The following is a 21409-nucleotide window of genomic DNA, read 5'->3' on the forward strand; positions in this document are numbered from 1 at the left end:
AGCATTTCACAACACACTGATTCAAGTGGGGAATTTCAGGGACTGCTCTGCAGTATTGCCACCCATCCCTTGCAAAAGACTTTGCAGCTGACACCCTATGTTCATGCCTGCCCAAATCAGTATGGCTCTTTCTCAGACACGCTAGATATAAGTTGAATATCATATCTTTTTATGATATTTGGCATGCATGCTCTATCTACCTGAATTACCACCTTCACTTCCATCTAATCTCATGGAGAGCCTGAGTTATGAAATGTATTTAACACGTGTTTTCAGAATAAAGAAGGAATGAGAAGGAAATTGGAAATACAGCTCTATGCTGCAATGATTTTAGTTTACAAGATAAGAATTATAAACTTGTTATTGTTCAGTTTTAAGCCTCCAGTAACAACAATGGTGCTCATCCCACTACATGACAGTTGTTGAAACATGTAACAATGCGAATTCCACTGATACACGCTCCCTTTCAGGAGGATATGAAGTCTGGGGTTGTGTCGAATGCCAAGAGAAGATGCCAGACTGATCAGTCAAGCAGACTGGAAACAGGCTGATGTGGGAAACAATGCTCTGTCCTTTGTTTGCAGAGTTTTATAGCAGAATGAGCAGACTGAAATTAAACAAACAAAAAGGGGTGAGAAGGGAGGGAATGAAGCTGAGGCAAAAAACCTCCATCCCCAAATGAACAGAAATGATGTACTGATACTAGTTGTGGTGTGGCACAAAGGGAATATCCTCCAGATTGCAGTGGATAAAACTCCCAACCTGGTCCCAGCAATTAGGTCCCACAAACAACAACTGAAATATAAATCTCAAGTACTTGGAAGGAGAGGGTGGTCAGATCTTTAATGGCACTGCTCAAGACTGGCTCTGGGAAGAGCTCTGCAGAACACAGCTCACTTGATACCCAGGACAAGGGGTGATGGGCTTACACTTAAACAGGGGAAGTTCAGGCTGGATATAAGAAATATCTTCCCTGTGAGGGTGCTGAGGCGCTGGCACAGGGTGCCCAGAGAAGCTGTGGCTGCCCCATCCCTGGCAGTGTTCAAGGCCAGGTTGGACACAGGGGCTTGGAGCAAGCTGCTCTAGTGGAAGGGGTCCCTGCCCGTGGCAGAGGTTGGGTCTGGATGAGCTTTAAGCTCCCTTCCAACACAGGCTGGGATTCTATGATTCTACAATCTACCTGTTAGTCTATTACACAGTGTATTTCTACAGGTGATAGGTAACATGAGGACATGCCATGGATACTTTCTTGACTATGTTTTTGACTAAGTGCCTATTTCTTAATTCAAAAGCACACACCTTAACTCCTCCTCACCTGTGACACGTATGATTATGATTTAAGAAGGAAGGGAAAAGCCTCTAACTGCACAGGTTAGTGAAAACCATCTTCATCAAAGCAGCCTCTTATTCTTTGAGCTTCTCAATTGGTAAAGGGTGTTGAAAACTTCTTGGGGGAGCTGATAACAGCCTCCAGATTATCTGACAGCTGGAAAACAGCTCTTAAGGAAAAGACTTGAAAAGCTCAACCTGTTCAGCTAATTAAACAAAGATTGAGCAAGTGACTTGATGACAGCATTTAATACCTCCTTACAGGATGAGAACAGTGGGGATCAAAAGCTCCTCAGTTTAGTCATCAGTGAGGTGAAGCTGAAGCCAGATACATTCAACTGAGAAAACAGACAAAGAAGTGATGGGCAGTTTCTGGGAAGAATTACTTCCAATTTATGCATCTCCTGGTATATTTGGATCAAGCAAGTGTAAGGGTGGACTTACAGACTACTAACCATACTAGTAAGCCAGCTAACTACAGATTACTGTGACAGCCTGCAGGTGGCCAGGCTAGACAGCCTGATGGACCTTCTGCTCTGAGATGCTGAGGATCTCGGATTACTTATCCCTGAAGCTAAGCCCTGAGCAGCTTTCCAAGATACTTAAGACCCCCCCAAAACCAACAACTGAAGTCATATCCAACCATCTGACTCTAAAGCAAGCTTTCCTTCTGCTGCCTGTTTATGGTATGCTGGTCTGCACCAATTCAGTGGGCAACGTTTTATTTGTGGGCTTTATCTCATAAGCTAGGGAACCCGGAGCACAAGTGTGATGAGGAACAGATGAGTGACTGGGGGGGGGTTTAGTCTGGAGAAGAGAAGGATCAGGGGGGACCTGATCACTCCCTACAACTGCCTGACAGGAGGATGGAGCCAGGAGGGGCTGGGCTCAGCTCCCAAGGAACAAGGGATGGGACAAAGGGAAATGGCCTCAAGCTGCACCAGGGCAGGTTCAGATGGAGCTGAGGAACAATTCCTGCCCCAGAGGGTGCTCAGGCGGGGCTGCAGTCCCTGTCCCTGCAAGTGCTCACACCCTGTGGAGGCGAGGTCTCAGTGCCATGGGTCACGCTTGCAAAGGCTCATAGGGATCTAACTCTTCTGTACCTGCAAGCTTTGCCAAAGATAAAGCACCAAGATCCCAAGATCTAGATCCCAAGCTACATCTTCTTCAGTTAGGAAAACCAACATCAGATGCTTTCAGACATTTCTTAAATATATTAATCACACACACACATATGTGTACTTTAAAGGCTCTCTGAAATGTTTCTCAATTGACTTTCAATCAAACGCATGAGGAAGGGGATGTCCTACAAACATTTTACTGGTGCTCACAGGAGGCTTCTGCACAATCCCCAGGTAACACCGAGCACCACTGCAAACCCGCACCAAGAAAGCACCTGTACCACAGCATACATCACACTGCAGATGCAGAACCATTCACTGCTTACATGAAAAACACAAGTATTAGCAAGCAAGCAGGGAACAACACAAACACAGAGCTACTTAAATCACAGCCGTGACCTGGCACAAGATACAAATTCAACATACCTGGCAGAACACAGGTTTATACTTCAGGGAGAAAGCTTGGAGCAGTTCTTTGGAGTCAGCACAGTCTTTCTGAAATTTCTCCACACAAAGGCACTTAGAGTGAATAAGATTTGGGGTGAGCTGGTTCACGTCCATCCACTGTGCAAACAGAGTGCTCTCCTCCAACTGCTTCCCCAGAAGTTCCAGTCTGGCCTTGGCGGCAGAGTCCTTCTTCATGTATTCCACAAAGCCGTAGCCCTTGGAATGGCCAGTAACTTCCTTATATACCAAGAAACACCTCTCAACATTGCCATAGGCACGCACAAGTTCTTCAAACTCTTCCAATGTAAATGAAGTGGGTAAATTGGTAATGCACAGCAAAGCATCTGTTGGCTGCAGTTGCACTGATATCTCTTTTCCCCGAAGAGAATACTGGTGATACTTCCGAATGGCGTTTTGTGCCTGCTCTCCATTCAGCAGAGTGACGAACGCTGCAAGAGACCAGAACAAGATACATCATAGAATCACAGAATCCCAGACTGGCTTGGCTTGGAAAGGACCTTAAGATCACCCAGGTCCAACCCCTGCCACAGGCAGGGACACCTCACACTAGAGCATGGCGCCCAAGCCCCTGTGTCCAACCTGGCCTTGAACACTGCCAGGGATGGGGCAGCCACAGCTCTGGGCACCCTGTGCCAGCACCTCAGCACCTGCACAGTAAAGAACTTCTGCCTTTTATCTAAGCTGAACTTCCCCTGTTTGAGTTTGAGGCCATCACCCCTTCTCCTATCAGTACAGTCCCTGATGAAGAGTCCCTCTCCAGCATCCTTGTAGCCCCCTTCAGACAGTGGAAGCTTCTCTTCTCTGGGCTGAACAGCCCCAGTGTTCTCAGCCTGTCTTCATATAGGAGCTGCTCCAGGCCCTGATCATCCTCGTGGCCTCCTCTGGACTTGCTCCAACAGCTCCACATCCTTCTTACGTTGAGGACACCAGAACTGCACACAGTGCTTCAAGTGAGGAGCATCACAAGAGCTGCTTTTGATGCACCCCAGGATACCATTGGTTTCTGGGCTGGAAGCGCACACTGAAGTGGCTCATATTAAGTCTCTCATCGACCAACCACAGCTGCTCTCCACCCTCAGAGCTCATAACTACACCTCTCCCACACCTAAAACCCATCAGTGTATGTCACATGCTCAATCCCAAATTCTTATTTTCCCCAAAGATACAACACAGGTGGTTTTTAATACCTGGTATTACCAATGTCATGAGTAATTAACTCAAAAAGTGACTACAGAAACACAGACACACATGATCTCACCACTTGTAGTGCAAAATGTTGTATTTGGGCATCAAAAGTCAACACGTCACTAATTCTACTGAAGTTGTTTGATGACAGTATCCGCATCTTCTCACTCTGGGGTTACTGGAACTTTTGAGGGTTTCCAGTCCCCAAAGCATTTCACACAGTCAAAACTGGGATGAAGCTGGAAGGCACCTCTGGAAGTCTTCTTGTCCAATAACTGCTCAAGCAGGGCCACCCCGAGCTGGTTGTGCAGGGTCATATCCAGATGAGTTCTTAGGATCTCAAAAGAGGGAGACTCCACATCTTCTGTGTTTAACCCATAACAGTGCGTGTGACCCGTGTGGTGAAAAAGAGTTTCCTAACATCCAGATGGAAACTCCTGCGCCCCCACTGCATGTCCTGCCTGACACCGGTTGAATTAGAGGATGTAATAGTCTGTGCTGAACCAAGCAGCTGGAAGATAATTCAGGTGTTATCTTCTACTGAGAAAGAGATGTGCAAAGCACAGGGAAGTCACGGAAAAACTTGGCTTTGATTCACAGAAAGACAAATGCACACCTTGCAGTTCAAACAGAAAGAGGATCAGCATAGCCAGGCTCGTGTACAGGCAGGCTGGGCCAACGGAACATGTCATCTATGCCAACGGTATTAAAGAAAACCTCCAAAAACATGAGCAAGGACGATCTGCTCCTTTCAAATTTCTTTAGACTTTCCTGAGCTCCTCTTGTCACAGATCCCAGAGGTACAGCACTCCCTCACCCAAACCCAGCAATTCTTTCCAGGAATTTCATAAAATCCCAGACTGGTTGGAAGGAACCTTAAAGCTCCTCCAGCTCCAACCCCTGCCACAGGCAGGGACCCCTTCCACTGGAGCAGCTTGCTCCAAGCCCCTGTGTCCAACCTGGCCTTGAGCACTGCCAGGGATGGGGCAGCCACAGCTTCTCTGGGCACCCTGTGCCAGCGCCTCAGCACCCTCACAGGGAAGAGCTTCTGCCTAAGAGCTCAGCTCAGTCTCCCCTCGGGCAGGTTCAAGCCATTCCCCTTGGCCTGTCCCTACAGGCCCTTGTCCCAAGCCCCTCTCCAGCTTTCCTGCAGCCCCTTTAGGCACTGGAGCTGCTCTCAGGTCTCCCCTTCAGGAGCCTTCTCTTCTCCAGGCTGCCCCAGCCCAGCTCTCTCAGCCTGGCTCCAGAGCAGAGCTGCTTCAGCCCTCACAGTAGCTCCGTGGCCTCATCTGGACAGACTCGAACAGTAAATTCTCATTTCAGTGCCTACGTAACATTATGTGTGATTAAGATGTGTCAATTTACATAAGGGTAGAGGGGAAGGCCAAGGCACTGGGGGTCCCCACAGCAATGCAGCCTCATTTGTCCTTTGCAGCTGCAACAGACAATTCCACACAGGGTCCAGGACAGGGATGCAACCAGACCAGGCCTCCTGGATGCTCCCAACCCAACAGCCTGCCATTCAGCTCTCAGTGCCCTACAGCACAGGTAAGGAGTGCTAGCATTTACCCCATCCAGGGTTTGCAAGGAGCTTCACAAAAGGATGTACAAGAGAAAACATAAATACCTCTCACACTTGAAGTTCACAAAACAGATCCTGGCAGCAGCACTCCTAATGGCATGGCAATGGCAACTCCAACACACCCAGACCACACCAGAAAGGACCTAGAAACAAGATCTGCAACAGACCCTTATGAAAAGGTGCAGCAGCCCATACTGGCACAGGAGATGAGAGAGCAAAGACTCAGAGGCTACAAAATACCCTCCCTATCGTTACCCCTTCCTTATCCTACAGACAGGAAGAGGTGCCAATGCTCATGGCCAAAGGAGGGTCCCACCACTTGAAGTACCTGTTCCCCATCCAGGCAAAATTGGCAGCCAGAAGGTGCCCGTAGCCATGGACAATGGGAGCTCCGCAGCATCCACAGCACCTCTCACACGTCTGCCTACAACAGCCTAAGAGAAGGTGCCCACAGCAAAGTGAGAGCGACAACCAAGGCTCTCATGCAACCAGATGGTACCTGCACCCAAGGAGAAAGGGACATCTGTAACACCCAAACTTTCTGTAATCTCGGCCTCATCCCAAAGACAGCCAGAAGGTGCCCACAATCATGGCCAAAGGAAAGTCCCACCTCCTAAAGTAACTGTAAACCACACAGGCCACATAAGATAGGGCAGCCACAAAGTGCCTGTAAGCATGGACAATGGGAGCTCCTCAGTATCCACAGGATCTCTAACACATCCTCACTCCCAGCCTTCGGCAAAGCACAAGCAACAGCCACTGATGTACCTTTTTCTACATCCAGGTTTCTCATGCAGCCAGACGGCACCTGCACCCACGCAGAAAGGGACTTCTGCAACACCCACTCCTTCTGTAAGCTCATCCTCATCCTACAGACAGAATATGCTCCTAGTGATTGGAGATCCAAAGCAGCCATTTGACCCATCCCTCATCCAAGTCCAACACAGAGCACAATGGTTCCCACAGCCATGGAAAATGGGACCTGCATCAGCACTCCTGCTCTTCTCATGGGCATGGAACAGGCAACAGAATGCTCATCATAGGCCACAAACAGCTACAAAAAGGGCTGCACCAGCCCAGACTTGCAGCATCAATGGCAGCAGAGGGAGGGCTGAGAGCAGAGGCCATGCAGGGGAAGGCCACAGCAATGGTGCCACTGCCCACAGCAATGCAGCCTCACTTCTCCTTTGCAGCTGTGCCGGACAATTTCACACAGGCTCCAGGCTTGGGATACAACCACACCAGGGCTCCTAAACGCTCCCAACCCAACAGCCTGCCATTCAGCTCTCAGTGCTCTGTAGGACAGGTAAGGAGTCCTAGCATCTACCCCATCCAGGGTTTGCAAGGAGCTTCACAAAAGGATGTACAAGGGAAAACTTGAATTCCTCTCCCACTACAAGTCCCCAAAGGGATCCTGGCAGCAGCATTCGTGATGGCATGGCAACAGCAACTCCAACACACCCAGACCACATCACAAACGACATAGGCACAACCTCCACAAAGGACCCCTATGAAAAGCTGCAGCAGCCCAAACTGGCACAGGAGGAGACGAGAGAGCAAAGATTCAGAGGCTACAAACCACCCACCTATCCCTACCCCTTCCTCATCCTACAGACAGAAAGAGGTGCCAATGCTCATGGCCAAAGGAGAGTCTCACCACTTAAAAGTATCTGTTCCTCATCCAGGCAAAATTGGCAGCCAGAAGGTGCCCGTAGCCATGGAAAATGGGAGCTCCGCAGCATCCACAGCACCTCTCACACGTCCGCCTACAACAGTCTAAGAGAAGGTGCCCACAGCAAAGCAAGAGCTACAGCCACTCATGTAAGTCTTACACAGCCAGGGCTCTCATGCAGCCAGATGGTACCTGCACCCAAGGAGAAAGGGACATCTGTAACACCCACACTGTAACCTTGTCCTCATCCTACACACATAAGATGCCCATGCTCATACACAATGGAGTATCAATGACCCCGCTCTACATGTCTCCCATCCAGGTCCATCAGGAAGCTCAGAGTTAGCCACAGCCATGGAGAAAGGGACCTCCACAGCACTCACCATGTCTGTACCCTGTGCATGACCACACACCTTCAAGAAGTTGCCCACAGCTGGAGGCAAAGGCAGAGTTAGACCACGCAATGTAAGTGTACCACAGTCAGGTGAATAGATCGATGGACACTGGGAGCACCCAAGAGTCATCACCTCTGCAACATGCTATGATCCCACAAGCAGCTGGAAGGAACAGGCAGCTGTAGAGAAAGGGAATTCCTCAAAACCCATAATAGCTGTATCCTCTCCTCATCCTATAGAGAGCCAAAAGGTGCCCACACTCATGGGCGAAGGAGAGCCCGAAACCCCACTGTTTCTCTCCCCCATGCAGGTCCTGCAGGCAGCCAGATGATTCCCGCAGTGTGGTCAATGCCTTCCGAGAGCGCTTGAGAATTTCTCCTACCCAAAGACGTGCATCAGCGCTCAGATCAGTAAGACGTGGTGTGAAAACTGGCAACATGCTTCTCAAATACAATAAAATGGCACTTCTGATTTACATGGCTTTGCTCTCCACTATCTTCACATAGCATCACGTACTTTGCTAACAGGATACTATTTGCTATTCTAAGGATAGTTACATAAAAGATATGGATAGAATACCAAGTCTTCACTGGGTCTTTTCCCCAGTGTTTGAGGTCATTCAGAGCTACTTCCCCAAGTTTATCAGTTGTTATTATTATTATTATTATTATTATTCCATTGTACATTATTGGTTATTACTGGAATTATCAGTACCATGCCCTTGGACATCAGTCATTAAAGTCTTCATCTCTCATGCCCTTGGGTTCCCCATTCTATTAAACTAAAAAGGCACTAAATCTAGCTAAAAGAACATCAAACCCATACAAAACAAAACCCAAAACACACAAATATAAACTTCAACACAAATGGAACTCCTTACACCAACAGTCCACACTACAATCTCTATGCCCTTCTTTGGGTGGATGACTGTTCCACTGTGTCTGTTGGCCAAGACAGACTGAATACAAACAGAACACCCCAGACAAGGTCAAAACCATGAGCAGAACCTTTGCTTCTTGCACAGCAAAACTAACACCACTAATAGTCTGTCAGATAAAGAACATGAGTACGAAGAGCTGAGAGGCTTGAGAACTTTCTTGAGGCGTCCCTGCTCATGGCACAGGGGTTGCAACTGGATGATCTTAAGGTCCTTTCCAACCCTACCTATTCTACGATGCTATGACTGGACAGCCATGACGATTCTGACTCAACAGGGCCTCTGAACGTAGTTTTACGGCCTTCATGAGCTCAGGGATAAAGTCATTTAATTACCCAAGTAAGAAGCCAAGACAAAATGAAGCACCTGCAGGGTATTCCTGTCACAGTCATGCAGTAAAACATACAAAAACCATATGAATAGGCAAGGTACTACACATATACACAGACACACGTACGTATACACTTGAAAACCAACCCAAACACATACACAGTAAACAACTAGTTATATGTGAGAGCAGCTACATTAAATGACTTCATCCTGCTCTCACTCTTTCCAAGTATTTTCAAGTGCTTCCTCTCATACTGAACCCCGATGTTCAGTCTATTGTTACAGACTACAGTACCCCCCATACCAACTGGATTATTCCAGAGGCAGAATTCCAATTTGCAAGATAACGGGACAGTAAAGGACACATTTTTTGCTCCTTAGAGGTAGGTGTCAAGAAACACCCTTATCCCCACAGAATCCTGGTATCCATCTAGGACAGCTACTGCACTAAGATTCTGTCCTGAAAACCAAGGTTGCCTCAGGAGATAGCCCAGGCTGTGGGACCTCTGCTGATCTGGAAGGACAGGAACATGCAGAGAAACAACTGTTCATTTCCGTACCTCACAAGCACTAAAACTCCACAAATCCCCTATTTAGAGACTTCATTGGTAAATGGAAGCTCAGACTTCAACAATTCAGGAATTAATGGAGGACATCTCCTTCAAAGAAGGAAATAAAGGCTTGTGGCTTGTATTACCTGGCACAAATGCATCAGGAGCTAGGTACCTTTTCCTCTGATCAAGTCACAGGCACATGTGCTTTGTCCTAAGACAGGCCCAGGACCAGTACATCAAGGAAATCACACAGCTGAGGTTAGCTCTGTCCCACAGAGATGCTCACTAAGGAATATGCTGGAATACACCACAGTGGCCCTACCTACTTGTGGCTGACATCAGTGGAGTTTCCAAGTTTCCACAGGTTTCTGTAGAAGGCGACAAACTATGCAGCCAAAAAAGGCACTGAGGGACAATCAAGCTATGTGATGGCAGAGAAGTCAATGACTTCATACATGGCAGATGATGTTCCTCACTAGTTTCACCACAGAACTCAAATGAATGACACTGGAAGACGGTGAATTCTTACCTGTTCTTTTATTTCTGTCCACGTAACAATACTTGATTTCATAATCTTTAAATAAGTCATGGATTTCCTGAAAGAGAAAAGTACAAGTAACATCAGATAACTAATTCAATAGACCACAGAAGTGGATAAATCCATCTTCATTTAAAAAAAAACAAAAAACACCAAACCACACAGAATACTTTCACAATAAACAAGAAATTTCACCTCTGAAACCCTATCAAACATTTGGTTTAGAGCTGGTTATCCTATTGCATCAATCACATGAAAAGCTGGCTTACTGAGTTTGATTCATTTACTTTTCTTTCTGTAAAGTCACATAAGCACAACAGGGTCTCCCATTGAGTGTCTTCTGATAAGGATAAATAACATCACAGCTCATTTAATACAAACCCCCCTCAATGTCTCTGAAGTACAGCTAAAATACCACACAGACAAGAAATACCAGCAGCATCACATCATGCAGTTCACTGCGGGCAGGCAATGCTGTCATGAGATACAACACTTGCTTCAGTTTCCTGAAGTGCTCAAGTTCACTTTAACACATTTTGTTCTTTTAATGACTATTCTTTCAACTAGCAGATAGACAACTGTGTCTTGAATACCCCCTGGAAAGTATCTTCTATCAGTTACTGCACAGATGCTCAATGAGGAATCCATCCCAAGAGCATTATTTACTCCTACTCATTAATAGGAAGGGGGGGGCGGGGTATAGGAGCAAGTGTAAGAAGTGTGTACCAGTTTGATAAAGCTACTCCTCACAAGGAGCAAGGTGTATGCACATGTCTACAGTTCAGTTCAGCAGTGAGAATGCAGAGGTGAACATTAATCCTCCCCAAGAAGAAACCACAAGCAGCAGCCTGCATCGGTTTAGTTGGATAAATCCCACACATAATAGCAAAAGGCCATTTGTGTAAGCAAAAGAATCACCCAGTTTTGTGTGTAAGCTTAACTGCAGCCCGTTCCCACCTGCACAGCCTACATGTCAGTTTGCTAATACAATATATATAGCCTAAAGGTTAATGGGCTTCTCCGTGACCGGTATCAGGTAGATACCTTTTAGTCAAGCGGGCACCAATCTCTAGTTTCAGTACTTAACAGCTGTCAAATACTGCATTAATAAAATATGGGAGCGTTTCTCCAGCTCCCAGACATCCTCTCATGGGATGTGATGAGGATGTGGATTCTGAAGAGCCAAATAGGCCAGGCACAAGTCAAATATTCAAGGCCAGAAGGAGATTTGACTGCAGACATCTCTCTAACAACAATTAGAGGGTAGCTCATCTCAGTCATGAGAGGCTGAGGAGACACCTTCTGCACAGGTTTGTACAGCTCACCTGTATTGTGGCACTGAACACTCCAAAGAAGTTCTTTCTGTCCCACTTCACAAAAAGGGGACACACTGACTTTTTGTATTTCCTGTATTATGTTACAAGTGTAACTCTGAAAGTTTCATAGCATTAAGTAGCAGGAAATATCCTTTCATTCTTTTCAAAGTCATCTGTGAATCAGATGACTCCACATGATTTCCCAGTAACAGTTTGACACTTGAATTGAGAGGGAAAACAGCCTGCACTGAACACATCCTTGTCATAATTATGAGGTCTCATGTAAAAAATGATGAGAACATAAAGAAGATTTAAAATGAAAACCTACTTCAAGGCTTGCAGGAAGGTGACTCGTCTTGTGCTCTCATGGCCCCCATGGCAGGGCACAGACCTTTACCTCTGCAACTGGGTTTTGTTGTACCTCACTGAAAGCATTCTGCACATGAAGTGTTTGTGACCATCAACAAACAAAACACACTGTGCCAGCTCTTGAGCAAATGTATATTCCTTCCAAGCAAACAGATATGTAAATACCTGTGGACATTACACTGAGGGTCTTCATCGTATTTCCATAATTACTAAGCCAGCTTTTGAACTCAGGCACTTCTCTCAACTTTACCTTCAACCTCTCTCAACACTTGGCTCTGCTGGAAAAGAATGAACGCTACCACACAGCTCAGAGACACAACCTTCAGGGAAAGCAACAAGAACACTTTACTCACTGTTCCTATCCTGGTTCTGCTCCGTGCCACCAAACACTGCGTACCAACAGCACTAAATGGTCCCTTTGGTGTACGCAGATACCCAGTATCTGGGCCAGGAAGCAGTGTTTACTCCGGGAGGAGAAATGGGCCATCCCAGTCAGGTATATTCCCTGGTGCGACCCTGTTAAGTTGCACGGAATGTAAGCAGAGGGCTGTTTCCCTGAGCACAGCAGAAACAAACAGCCGCCGCTCATTCCCATTCCCATTCCCGACCTCCTGCTGCCTCAGGCACCCGGAGCACCCGGCCTCCACACCCCTGGCCCAGCTACACCAACCTTCTGCCCACGCCAGCACCTACCACCACCATGGCATACACCCATGGAGAAGCCATCACGCTGACCCACGCTCTGCTGCAGTACAACTTTTCACCCTCCCAGGTTATCCTTACCATGCTACTGCCTTGTGCTGGCCAACAACACAAGCGCTCACCACTTCCTATCACATGAGGTTTAGTAAAGCTGTACTAATAGACTTGGTGGTGGTACCACATGTGAGCAGTGGCTGCTATCCCCAGGTGCCACCACTTTGCCCATGGTCACAACATCCACATCCAAACCACTTGCTGACCGATATTAGTATTTTTTACACATAGCATTTACAATACTGCTTCTCCTAAATGACTTTTTCCTCTTCTATAAAGGAATCAATTTACTAGCTTAAAACCCCAAAAGTTTCTATAACTGCTCAAGTTCAACTGATTTTCATTCTTTCAATGAATATTCTTGCAACCAACAGCTAAGTGTGCCCAGACCACTCCCTGGAGAGTATCCTCTTTTATTATTAATAATCAGGACTTAACTGGTTTAACTGCACCATATTAAGTCTAAACAAAACGGCAACATCACAGGCACAGTGCGGGTCAAGCTGCCATGAGAGTCACCCACTGAATGTTAGGCTAGATGGTAATAGTTGGACACTAAATCTTGTAAGCAGCTATTAAGGTATGTGGTAGACATACAGCAGCCGTGGACCCTGTGAAGCTTCTAACACAAACACTGTTTTATAGAGGTGCCTATCGGGGCTCCAAGGAGTGATTTGTACTTGGCTCCTCAACCTGATGTAGAAATCAGCACCAATCCTTGGGCACAGAGGTGTGTTTGTGCCCAAGCAGTCCTGACAGCCACATCCCAGGGGATGTGTCCCTGGGCAAAGCGAGGACGATACGTACTGCAGGAAGGGAGAGGAGGAAAGGAAGAGGAGAAGAGGGTTTGCTCAGAGTAACAGCACTTGCATAAACACATGGGCCATGCCAGCAACGCTAACTAAACGTCTTGGAACAGAAATGTAACCTATCATGCTTAGCTATTACACAGCTCCTTAAACCTTCAGAGTTCTTGTAAGCAGATTTTGAAAGGTGGTTAATCTTAGCCTCAGTAAATACTAAAATCCTAACTAGAAAATAATCAGCTCATACTTCAAAATCAGCAGAAAAAGCAAAACCTGCTGCATTCAAGGAAGTTTAAGAGAAGCCACCAGTAAATACAGGCTGAATATGCTTTAAAATGTATTATTTATTACTGTAAGAAAAGTGGTCTTGAAATACTTCAGTTCTTGGCCTGTCCTGTCTTGTCTTGGGTAGAAAAACGCCAACAGGAGGTTTTAGCATGTACTGTCAGTTGGAAATTTGCCTCTCTCAAACACACAGAATTCCTGTCTTCCAGAGGATCTCTCCCTATGCTGCATTATCTGCACTACTTTCAGTGCAAAGAAAGGGAGTCCTTAACAGGCACATTTGCCCTATTTATCAAATTAAGAAAGCTCAATGGATCATTTCAACTAAAATCAGCTTTTCATATCCAGCATCTCACAGTGCAAGAGAAAAAACATGTAAGAAATACTCAATCATCATCTGGAACAACACATCCTGTATATAAAGCCTACAGCACCTTAAACTCTCTCTAGATATAATACTGGATTGTGTTCTTCTGGCAACAAAACTATTTAACAGTTCTAACGGTGCCTGGCCACATTTCTACAGTTCACTTTGGTGGTGCTTCCAAGGAAAACAATCCACAAGCCTGGTCTATAACTTGGCTCTCATTAAGTAGCTGAAGGCCTAAACTTCACATGCATGTTCTTGAAACAGGAATCAATTCTCTTTCAAGAAGCTGAACTAAATAATATGTTTGGCTAACAAAGGAGTTTGAAATCATCTCGTAACTAAAAGAGACTTTGTTTTCTGTTGTGCAGGAAGCACAGGGAAGTGGAGGACTGCTGCGGAAAATGCTCTATGTTTATAAAGGATATAATGGGGGGTTGATTTCATTTTAGACCACTAAAAGCCTCAGTCCATGATACAATGCATGGATTTCTCTGCAGACATAAACCTAGAAATAGAGGAGAAAAAAAGGTAAGAGGCAATAGAACATCAACACAGTTTAAAGTAACAATCATAGGGGAAATCCCAAAGGCTCTCTTGGAGAGTAAGCAGGGGAGTCCACAGCACCGACAAAAAGGTCAGATAACAAAGCACCGGGACTGATGCAAAGTGCAATTCTGAACAGCTCCTGTCTACTAATGACCACAGAGGTTGAAGGTCCTTGAATTTTCACCAGCTGGGCATGGACTGCCAGATAATCCCCCCTTGCTCCTAGCAAGCACAATGGCAAAGGTTACGCTCACTGCACCATACAGTACGTTCTCTTGGGTGACAGATTTTCAAGGTTTGTTTCAATGCTGTATTAAAGACACTTCTCAGGTGAGGAACAACTGGAGGATCAAGTCCAAGATGTGTAGCAGACGTCTACTTGCCCAGGAACCCAGCAATGCTGAGCACTCAGGAGTGTCCCAAAGCCCAGCACGTGCCCTCTTCACATCCGTGAACAGTCACAAACTGAGACACCTGAAATAAAATCAAGGCTGTGATTCTAGGCCATAAACTGCCCTTGGGGAAAATCTCTTTCTTTAAGAACTGACTCGCTTTTGTCAGATCCTGCCCTCCAAAGATCGTTACTAAAGTAATACAAGAAAACATTAAGACAGAAGAAGCGCAGGTTCTCAGTAAACTCATGATGGACATGGAATTAAAAACATATTTCTCTCATCTTCCACAGACATATTAGTGTTGATAAAAGGAACACTAGGAACTGGAAATCAGTTCCATCAGCCTGGGTATACTGGGCGGTACGCAAGCAAAATGAAAGATGAAACAGAAATAGCAGAGCTAACATGAGAGAGCACAAAGCAGAAGCAATAAAGAAAATCAAAAAGCACGTACATCCTAAGGCATGAAAGCTACTCACTAGCCAGCAAATATGCCTTTCATGTGCAGGCAGTGTGACGAAGGACTAACTGAAACACAAAGGCCCCTTCTACTTAAACAGCTGGCATCCAACAGACTGGGAGAGAGCACTTCCTCAAATCAGCACACTTCATTCAAGGCTTTCCATCAGAAAGGACCAAGGAAAAATTGGGGTTAATCCACAAGGAAAAAAAGAAAACCCACAACCCCACCAGAAATAGCATCCTGCTAAGAAGTCATTTGTCTTTTGATCGGGAACAGAGCCCAGTGGAAAAAACACACACCTGGACGGTTACATCAAGTCCCTAAGCACACAGTAAATCCCTGCCCCACGTGGACTCAACCACTTTCTTATCAACACCTCAATGTTTTGTCTTTCTTTAGGTTCTGTCATGCCAAAGAAGAACTACGGGGTATTCAAAAAATTAATCAGCCCTATTTTACTTCATGCCCTACATTAAAGTAGAACATCCCCTCTAGAAGATTTATTTCCTAGCTTCAGATGTTCAAGAAGAAAAGCAAAAATGGGCATGTAATATGGTGTCATTTAAAGATAATCAAACACAGAAAAAACTGCTTGGAAGCAAGTGCATCTTGCACAGCACTGGCTCTTCAGCTGAGACAGTCACTGCTCCTATGTGAGTTATCACACTTAGACAAGGAATCACTAACAGGGCAAAAACAATGGCTTGGGGGAAATCAAAACCAATTCTTCTAACCCAGTGGGGTAATTACAGAAACAAACGGACACTGATTTGCCATACAACACTTCAGCAAAATAAAACTGCGCATTTAGTAAGGTACAGCTTCACTCACACTCTGGTCATCCTCAAGTTCCTGGCATCTCCTTACCAGCAAAGGAGAAAGGAAGTTACTGTTTCCCGCCCTCCCCCTGCTCAGAGTAGCCCTCCTGCCTCCCAAAGCACCCACAGCAGTTTTAGGATAGCTCCAAGGACCTTTAAGTTGGGACACATGCCTCTGAACATCACACGTCATTGCGCTCCTTGCCATTGACATGGATTAGCTGCTTCCTCACACATGAAGGCTCAGGGAGATGCAAACACAACAAGGCAATCACAAGAGACATCCAACCAAGAGCCTGCCAGTTCATTGCCAAGCACTCACCAGAACAAAACAAACCACTACAACCAAGCTTACCTTTCATTCTCTTGGCAAAGAGTCTTGAGACAAACATCACAACACCACAACACTGCACCAGAGGCTATTCATGCCAACAAGACACCAACAGGCCAATCTTACCTGATTGCCTGCCTTACTGTAAAACACCATGCGGCACTGCCCTGCTAACATTCCTTAGATCCTGCTTACAGTCCTTCATCCTAATGAGGCCATAAAATGGTTACTCTGGAAAGAGCACCTAACACTCAACCCCTGTTGCAAGACGAATTCGAAGTTTGTATGTTCTGCAAAGGCTTCCCAAAGGCTGTGAAGGTTGGAATGCACTGGAATGTTCTTGATGCATTCCTTGATGAAACAGGAGGGCCTCTTGTGACCCTTCATGCAGCCTGCTCCATACTCAGAACTGAATTCTCTGTAAGACACAAGTCACTGCTACAGTATTACCTCAAAACATGAAGTACATTCAGAACAACATTTGGGGTCCCATGTTCTTGGTACACGGGTGTGTTACCACATCACACATCTCCCCCAGCTTTGGACAAAGGGCTTCAGATTGAGGAGTGTCCCCTAAGTAGAACAAAATACTGAGCACATTTTGCATACACTCTGTATAGAGATACAGGATAGAAAAACATCAGATTGAGGGAGGGAAAACACAACAGGAATTGATGGGGTAAGCTGGTTTACTCACAACCCTGACCCTGCTAACAGCAATTACAGCAGCACAAGTGCATTTCTGTCTCATTTCACAGATTCAGCAATCTAAAAAGTAACACAAAGATATCAAAGGTCCCTCACCTCAAGATCCAGGGAGGTTACAGCAACAGTATATGTCCCTTTTTAGGCCACTGTCACATCACACCTTTGAGAACATGCACAGTTCAGGTCCTGTGCTGGCAGAATCAGACAAGGATGAATACGGGGAACCAACTGGCAACTCTGGAGGATTTCACCACGACTGGGCAGTACAAACCCACCTGACTTGCCAGCTAACCAGTAAATGCAGACTTTGCCTTCAAAGACCAGTGAAGGTGCCAACAGAAATGGTTACTGCAGATCTGTCACAAAAATACCTTTCCCCATGGCTGTAGTGAGAGAACTGCTTGAATAAATGCCAGTCCCGCAAGGACATATTTGCAGGTTGAGCTATAAAGCCCAACACAGAAAGAATCTTCTTGACATAACTGACTTCGTTTGCTCCCCCTCTGGACTTGTTCCATACTGACACTCAAGGGAGAAAGCTCACATGGGAACGCTGACTTACGTGGTGGGACAGACCGCAAAGAGCTTTCTTCACGCTGCCCTTCCTCCTGAACACAGGCTCTGGACTTCCTTACGAACACAGATGTTGCCAAATGCTTGAGAGAGAAATCTCCCTTGCCAAGACTCAGACGTGGGCAACCTTTGCTCCATAACAAGAGCCACCCAGCACCCAAAGTGCTCAATGCTTCTGACACTTAAAGGTCTGTTTGTTTGGTTTCTAAGACTACAAACTTGTGGCACTCTGCTTCTGGTTCAGAAACGTCATGGCTAAGGTACATTTCTGCTGTGGCCTGAAGAGTAACTTGGTTTTAATTGGGTTTAGCACAGGTGGAACTCCAAAGGTAAGAGAAGATTACAAGTACAGTAATAAAGTTAATATGTGGCTACAACTGGCTCAGGATAATGTTTGTTACCTAATCTCACTCTCCACGTAATAATAACGAATTACAGCAAACCCAACACTCCGGTGATTAGAGATTGGTAATTTCATTTATGAAACCCTGCTCTGGAAGGCTCTGCTGCAATTAATGATGCATCTCTCTCTCAGTGGTGAACAAATTGGCCAGGTCAGCAATAGTTATCTGATTTTACTTGGCTAACCAACCATGTCAAGAAGAAACCAGCAGACAAAACACCTCTGCAGTGTTTACCAAGGGTGCTAATTTCACCTAAGAAATGGTAAGTTCCATGGTAACTTAATGACAGCCAAATACACAGGTATGCTTAACATACCTGACCACAGACAGCCAAAACTGCTCCAGGACAGAAACTTCATCCCTACAGCACAACTCTGCTGCTTTTACATGCCAACACCAACAGCCCAACAATGTTAACAATTAAAATGATATCTCCTGAAGCTGGATTTCAGGATCTGTACATGGTGGTACTGTTCTAGCCTCTAACAGGGGAAGATCAGAACCTTGCACGCAGAGAAAAAGGTGTCCAAGGGCTATTTTTAATGTCATCAAACCAAGATGGCAAACTTCCAGAGCACTGTGAGCCTGCCAAATCAGACCTTCACACTAGGATTTCTCTGCAGCATTCTTTGTCTGACCAAGCAATGCCAAACTTGACAGCTCGATGTGCTTTGAACCATGCGCATTCACGAAGTACCTGCTGCGTGCACCAGGAACAAGGCGCACAACTGTCTGAGTGGCAGACAAAGTGCTCCTGGTCTGGCTATCCACAGCAGGCATCCTGGCATACTGCAGGAAGCTCACTGTCAACACAGTCACTGGGATGGCTTCTTGAAGGGACCATGAAGATTAGCAGGGTTCTCCAAGCGGTGACTCTGTTCATCAATCAGGCCATTAGGCTGCTATGAACAGACGTGAGGCTCTGCATGGAAACATCGAGTAGGATCAGAGCAAAACTGCCATAACCTACAGCTTTAAGTGCCCGCAACCACACCACAACACGGCCAAGCAGAACTAAAGGCACCGTATACACGAGAACAAAACATCAACGGCAGTGGCAAACTGGGCAGTCTGGCTCCAGTTACACTGATCGCTGAGAGATCCTAACAGGAAGGGCCCCTTTCCACTGGAGATGCAGGGAAAAGGAGTACACGTGCTGCACTTACTTAGGCAGTAATATCGCCTGAGCTTTACAAGGAGAAAGAAAGAAAAGGAGCCCTTTAGGATAAAAGCTGTCACTGTATTGTTATCCTTGTGCATCAAGTTGAATGTTTGGCGCTGCTGAAGTGACCGCGCAACCAAATCACCTCAAAACCTGACTCACCCGCACTGAAGAGTTCGCTGCTCTGCTCCAAATAGCAGCAATTGGAGCAGAATTGTCCCACACCCCCGAGAGATCGCGGGAAAACACTTCCCTGACTGCGCACTGCTCACCTCAGAGGCAAAACCAGACGGGTTCGAAGCTTTTTACCTCAGCTTTGCCACAGACACCGGGGGGGCCGCAGCACCTTAAAGCCGCCCGGCCTGCATGGAGACGGGAGCACACAGGTGTCACCTCAGCACTCCCGCTAACGGCCCCCAGCCGCCGCTTCCCTCAGCAGCAGCCACACCAGTGTCATTCATTAGCGCACTCATTAGCGCGCCCAATTTGCACTCCTTGTGCAGAAAAGCGCGGAGCTCCTCACCCCTCTCTTTCCTCTCCTCGGCTGCCTTGGGCTGGGGCTGCTCCCTCACGGCCCCACAGGCGGGGAGGAGGGAGCCGAGCCCGGCCCGGCCTCACCCGCCGCGGGGAGAACGAGCTGGAGCCGCTCTCCGCAGGCACCGCGGCTCCCGGCACTAACAAAGAAGGCGTCGGGAGCAGGAGCCCGAGCGGACCCGCGGCGGGAGGAAGCGGAGCTGCAGCCCCACAGCTCCCCGGGGACGAGGAGCGCGGCCGCCGCTCACCTCGCCCACACCGGCCCCGGGGGAGCGGCTCCCCCGCGGCTCCCGGCCCCGCTCCCTCAGGCGGCGGCGGCCGTACCTGGCTGCTGCTCTCGGCCGGCAGGTTCCTCAGCAGGATCTTGCGCCTGTTGCTCAGCTCCCGCCGGGTGCTCTCCAAGCGCTTCGCCACCTCCTCGGGGGCCAGCGGCGGCTCCGCGGGCAGCTCCGCGCCGCGCTCGGCTGCTGCCGCCATCTTGCAGAGCGAGCGGGGGGGGAGCCACGCTGGGCGGGCGGGCGCGGGGGAAGGAGCGGGGCACGGGGAGCCGGCGGGGGAAGGAGCCGGGAGCCGGGATCCACGCCAGGCCCCGCCGCGCTCCCGCCACGCCCCAAGGCTGGGCCGCGCCTCCCGCCCGCTCGGGGGAGGCTGAGGGCGGCGGAGCCCCTGCAGCGGCGGCGGGAGCCGAGGGGCGGTGCGGGAGGAGGGAACTCGAGCGGTGCCCGCGGGGCTGGGGGGAAACGGGGCTCGGGGGGAATTTCTTCCCCGCGGTTGTGTCTCCTGAGCGCAGGCGGTGGGAGGAGAGCTCGGGGCTCCACAGCAGCCCCCAGAGCCGTTGTAATGGCAGCCAAGGCCTGGGCACTGCCCTTCTCCCTCGGGCACGCACCGTGTGGCTCCCCTCACCCACAGGGCATCGTTTCCCTGCGGGCCTGCTGTGAACACCTCCCTTGGTGCAAGGCATGGAACCGGGGACTCAGCCAGCTTGGAAAAGCCCTTCAAGCTCACCCAGTCCAACCGCTCCCAGCCCTGCCAAGGCCACCACTGGCCCCTGTCTCACAGTGCCATGTCTACGTGCCTTTTGAATCCCTTCAGGGACAGTGCCTGCAGCCCTGCCCTGGGCAGCCTGTTCCAATGCCTGAGCACCCTCTGGGGCAGGAATTGTTCCTCAGCTCCATCTAACCCTGCCCTGGTGCAGCTTGAGGCCGGTTCCTCTTGTCCCATCCCTTGTTCCTTGGGGAGCAGAGCCCAGCCCCTCCTGGCTCCATCCTCCTGTCAGGCAGTTGGAGGCAGCCATCAGGTCCCCCCTGAGCCTTCTCTTCTCCACACTGAACCCCCCAGGTCCCTCAGCCCTTCCCCATCACACTTGGGCTCCAGGCCCTGCTCCAGCCCCTCAAGGTCTCTCTTGCAGTGAGGGGCCCAGAGCTGAACCCAGGATCCGAGCTGCAGCCTCCCCAGTGCCCAG

At 48.0% G+C, this 21409-nt stretch overlaps 1 protein-coding gene across 8 annotated transcripts in view; it reads right to left on the reverse strand.

Moving 5' to 3' along the window:
• RAVER2 (ribonucleoprotein, PTB binding 2) overlaps positions 1-20456 on the reverse strand; it is a 36954-nt gene extending 16498 nt beyond the window's left edge. For 7 of the 8 annotated variants that reach the window (XM_061364929.1, XM_061364927.1, XM_061364934.1 and 4 more), the window contains exons 1-3: positions 20272-20440; positions 10103-10169; positions 2877-3346 (exon numbers count right to left, since the gene is read on the reverse strand). In XM_061364929.1, coding sequence (XP_061220913.1) covers positions 2877-3346; positions 10103-10169; positions 20272-20424 — 690 coding nt within the window. In that variant the 5' untranslated portion in view covers positions 20425-20440. Of the gene's footprint in view, positions 1-2876; positions 3347-10102; positions 10170-20271 lie in introns of all 8 variants that reach the window. The other variant, XM_061364935.1, reaches the window with a different exon arrangement.
• Between the last annotated feature and the right edge of the window lie 953 nt (positions 20457-21409).

This window comes from Neopsephotus bourkii, unplaced genomic scaffold (assembly GCF_033783945.1).
Source record: "Neopsephotus bourkii isolate Nb327-2 ecotype Australia unplaced genomic scaffold, CSIRO-AGI_Nbou_v1 NB_1250, whole genome shotgun sequence".
NCBI classification, from domain to species: domain Eukaryota; kingdom Metazoa; phylum Chordata; class Aves; order Psittaciformes; family Psittacidae; genus Neopsephotus; species Neopsephotus bourkii.